At 37.6% G+C, this 4,720-nt stretch overlaps 1 protein-coding gene across 3 annotated transcripts in view; it reads right to left on the bottom strand.

The window, feature by feature from the left end:
- Gria3 (glutamate ionotropic receptor AMPA type subunit 3) overlaps nucleotides 1-4,720 on the bottom strand; it is a 269,423-nt gene that overhangs the window by 52,584 nt on the left and 212,119 nt on the right. For all 3 annotated transcript variants that reach the window (XR_004113737.1, XM_031354592.1, XM_031354721.1), the window contains exon 12: nucleotides 1,474-1,672. Coding sequence is in view for 2 of the 3 variants with exons in the window: in XM_031354592.1 (XP_031210452.1) it covers nucleotides 1,474-1,672 (199 nt within the window). In the remaining variant the exon portion in view is untranslated. The remainder of the gene's footprint in view (nucleotides 1-1,473; nucleotides 1,673-4,720) is intronic.

Genomic DNA, 4,720 nt, shown 5'->3' with positions numbered 1-4,720 from the left:
TCTGGCTATTATAAATAAGGCTGCTATGAACATGGTGGAGCATGTGTCCTTGTTACATGTTGCAGTCTAAATGGTCAATTAATTCATATTGTGACTAGATACCTATTGGGATGGCGAACATAAGCTCTGTTGAAGGTTGATACCAAGTCATATTTCCATGGAGCTGATTATCTGTTCAGTATGTGACAGATGGAAATCCCTGGTTTCCAACTCTGACACATGTGAGTGATTTCAAGGGACGAGGTACTTTTCCTAAATAAGCTTCTGGGACTGACATAGAAGGAGGAGACACCAATGTAACATAATTTTGATGTTTTTAACCTTAGTTGAATATAATGATCTGCTCTGTAAACAGGTGGTAAAAGTGAGGTATGGCTATCCTGAGACATAGAGAATTCATGAAAAGGTCCCAGAACTAACCTTCCATCCTTCAGGGAGTATAAACAGGTTTTAGTTAATTGCTATAATTGCTATAAAGTCAAGAAATACACTCCTTCTAGTGTTCCATAAAAATCTCATGACAAAGCTCATAGAAATAGATTGCTTACTGATTTATTAAAACAAGTCAGCTTAGAGACATCTGTTTACTCTGGACCTTTGAGATAAAGTCAGCAATTACACCTGCCATCCAGGAACATGTTTATTAGTTGGAGAGAGTGACAAAAATTTTCCTATATACACTAAAGTGACTTTTGCTTCATTGTGTCAACCACTTATTGTGTCTTTAGTAGAGAACAGTGGCAGCATATGAAATGGACTCATTTTCTAGTTTAAATCAAGCTCCTTTTTTTCTTGCTGGTGCACCTGAACATTTGAATTTTTAACAATGGCAGTGCACTTTATGTAGCTTTACTAAGTTTTGGTAGTGAATAACTTGCTTTTTCCTTAATAAGAATTGGCCCTTAGGGTGCACATGTAACAAATCTATTCAAGAAATGAAAACAATTATAAAGAATCTTGAAAACAACATTATCATCATGTATATACTTGAAACAACTATAATACATTTCAGTAGAAAACCAACTCTAAAATAGAATATGTAATTTCTTCTAGTCCATCACCTGTCAGAGTCTTACCGCTAATTATCTAACTTGTGTGAACCACTGAGACAAAAAATCACTGCTTTTATAAAAGCTAGAAAGAAGAGGTATTATTTAGATCAATCCCCTAATTATACAAGTAAGAGGACAAAAGCCTAAAGAAGTTAAGTGACTTGCCCAAGAACAAATATTCACTTCATAGCAGGGTTGAGATTAAAATCTAGGAGTTCAAATTCAGTGCTCGCAACATGTCACCTGTTATGTTTTCAGTGAGTCTAATGAATAATGGATCTGATTACAACTAAGCAGAACAGTATTTAAGACATTGTCCTTTGATAAAGTTTCCTATAAGCTTCACTTAAAAGTGCTGTGAATTTGTCTTTGTGAAATGGAAACAAAAACCAGCAGGCTGAATTAACAGCAAAGTACTTACTCTGAAAAATTCTTTTGTTGAACCAGAGTCCAGGGTCCCATATGCAATTTCGGTCTGCTTGGCTAAGTCTTCAGCACTCTCTATGGGGGACACCATCCTCTCCACAGTCAGGAAAGCAGCAAGGTTTGCAGTGTAGGAAGAGATTATGATCAGGGTGAAGAACCACCAAACCCCTCCAACAATGCGCCCAGAAAGTGATCTACAAAACAAAACAAAAGAAGTCCAGACCCAGAGGGCCCAGATCTCAGTTTTAAAAAGTCACCATAATTGGGGGAAGTCTTTTTTTTATAGAAAAACATTCCTTTATTATAGGTGATGAAAGAGGAAAGTTGATGATACAATGGAATCAAAACATCAGCCAGAAGTCATGGGTTAACAACATGATGTCATGATGGCATATGGTGATGAAACATGTAAAGACTCTTTAGGCCTCTCCAGGTTTACTCTAGTTTAGATCTCAAAGGTCTTCCCAAACAGTCATATGCTAGAAGCTGGGCTGCTAGACTATCTGTTGTGCTATGGGATCCTTTAAGAGGTGGGGCTTAGCTTGAGAAAGTTAGCTCACAGGAGATAGTGCTTTGGAATGGAATAATGGGACCTAGTCCTTCCATCTCTCTCTTGATTCTTGGCTACCAGGATGTGAACAGGTCTCACCAGCCGCATGCTCCTGTCATAATGTATTGCCTCAGCAGATGCTCAAAACAAGGGGCCAAGTACTTATGGGCTAAAAATCCTGAGATCATGAACCAAAGTAAACCTATCCTCTTTGAAGTTGGTATGTTGTCTCAGTGATTCAAAACTAGCACAAATTTAGCATCAAACTTTTTAATCACATAAAAAGTCTTTACCATTTATCATTTATAATTTCACATGGTACATTTGCTTTCTATGACCTTTTCTGGGTACACATACAGAAGGTTAAACACTGTCTACCCAAGATCAATTAAATTGAAACTCTCGTGGGGATACCTAGATAACTGGACTTTTTAATACTGCACTATCTGTGTAGTCAATTTAGGGAACAAGTGACATAAAGTCATGTCAGGCAAAATACAAGATCCAAAATATTTTTATGCTTAAAGGGAAATTGGAAGATAGTGGCATATTAGCACTGTTAGCTTGGGGTCCATAAATTAATGGAGATATGGCTATTTTATATACTTCATCACCATGAGGCATAGTGCCAAATGGAAAGGTTTCTTCTCATCTTCACATAAATGGTTAGTGAGGATCAAGAGGTCAAAATACTTTCTGTTCACGCAAGACTCTTAGCCACTGGGGACAGGCCTAAGTGAAGAAGGGAACCCCCTTCATCATACAGTTTTTGGGTGGTACTAAAATACTGCTTCCCTTCTTTCCTTCTCAAATCCTAAGACAAAGAAGCCCGTTCTAACCTACCATAGATTTCCTTTCCTTTGCTTTTTTCAAGACAGGGATTTTCTGTGTTAATAGCCCTGGCTATCCTGGAACCCACTCTATAGATCAGGCTAGCCTCAGACTCAGAGATCTGCCTGTCTTTGACTCCTGAGTGCTGGGATTAAAGGCATGAACCACCACTGGGTTTCCACCACAGAATTCTTACTGTTGAAACTTCCTTCTATGTGGTCTTTAGAAGCCTTGATCAAATCACCACAAGTTTGTCTAACAGTATTCAATTAGTAGGAAAGTGGTAGGTGTGTTTTAATAACAAGAATTATTTTGTTTTCAACTTTTTAATCCAATTTTAGAGAATATAGCCACAGATGGGTAAATTGTGAAATGAAAAAAAAAAACCTGTCAATTAATTGGTACTGGGGGAGTCTTGGTAAATATAGATTCAGGATTTCAGCATGACCGAGTATATGTGATTCATAGGTATCATAGGTGGTTCTGTTGCAAGTGATGAATGTACCAAACTTAGAAGTGAACATTGTTATTCACCAGTAATTCTCAACTTTGCCCGTCAACTTTGCACAATGCAACAACCACAAAACCAAACCTACAAACAAAAGACAGCAAGACAAGACAAAAACCTTGCCTAGAGTCTCACCTAGATAAGTTAGATCAGAATTATGGGAGTTGGGCCTAAGCCCCAGTGTTTTATAAAAGTTTTAGGGTATTATCTGAGTTGTAAGTTATGTCCCTCCATCACAAGTGCTGCTCATGGAGAGGGACTGTGGGAAGTCAGAGGGCAATGGAGGCTCAGTTGTGCTTGTGATTAAGATTAGGATTCACTTACTTTGCAGTATTGCTGGAGGTTAGTGTGGTCTATAGAAATTCAAATTTGCTCCATAGGTTTTATAAAATATTGCTACATCATCCTCTGTATAGTTCTGCTGTGGAGAAAAGCTCCAACCCTGGTTAGGCTATGTTTTTCCACGCCTATAAAAATCTCACAGAAAGAGCTCCCACTCTGCTAGAAAGTAAAGAAGAAGCGGAGGAGCCTGGCACATCTCTAGACTCTGTGGGAAGAGGGCAGTTCTGGGCTGAGAACTGACAAATCAAGGTCTTCTCTGCATGTACTATGATTTTACCACTTTGTGGTAAAATTCAAATGCCTGTGTCCCAAGATAACCCCTTTCTCTTAGCATGTGGAAGATTCAGCTGTTTATGGGAATATAATTTTGAAAATTCTGTCAAGTGTTTTGATAAATAAAGCACTATTTATTGATTAATTATTTAAAATTATACTTGATTATTTTTAAGTCTGCAGTTGTTGTTGGTCTCTGGATACCTAAAACACAGTCAAATACATTCATTTTCACTTTTTAAGATGCGAAAATCTGCCTTGCAACAGATATTTTCTAGCTAATAGTTACATCCTTACACTTGCATCTCGGAAAATTTCTCGTTTAATCAGAAGAGATAAACACATCAGTATGAGTCAGCAAAGAATGTGTCACCCTTCCCAATGCTAAAAGTGTACAATTACTTGGCTTAAGAATTTAGATATTTCATATTTTTTCATGCTTGATATATTCAAATTTTTAAACATGTCATAGACTTATCTGACTCTGAAAATAGCTTTATTGCCCAAAATATTAATGCTTCAAAATGGCATCCACAGCAGTAGAGTAATAAAAATGATAAAACTTGCCACTCACACTCGTCAACTCCAGTCACATCCAAAATATCGGGGGTAAAATCCTGATTAAGGATAAGAGGCAATAAGGATCCCAAAGGAGTTCTGTGCCTCCTGGATTCAGACAGTCGCTGGTATCCCCTAACTCAGACGTGTTCCAGAATAGTCTTTCCAATCGTCAACATG

The sequence above is a fragment of the Mastomys coucha genome, chromosome X (genome assembly GCF_008632895.1).
Source record: "Mastomys coucha isolate ucsf_1 chromosome X, UCSF_Mcou_1, whole genome shotgun sequence".
In the NCBI taxonomy this organism is placed as follows: Eukaryota; Metazoa; Chordata; class Mammalia; order Rodentia; family Muridae; genus Mastomys; species Mastomys coucha.
This window is presented reverse-complemented; position numbering and strand designations above follow the sequence as displayed.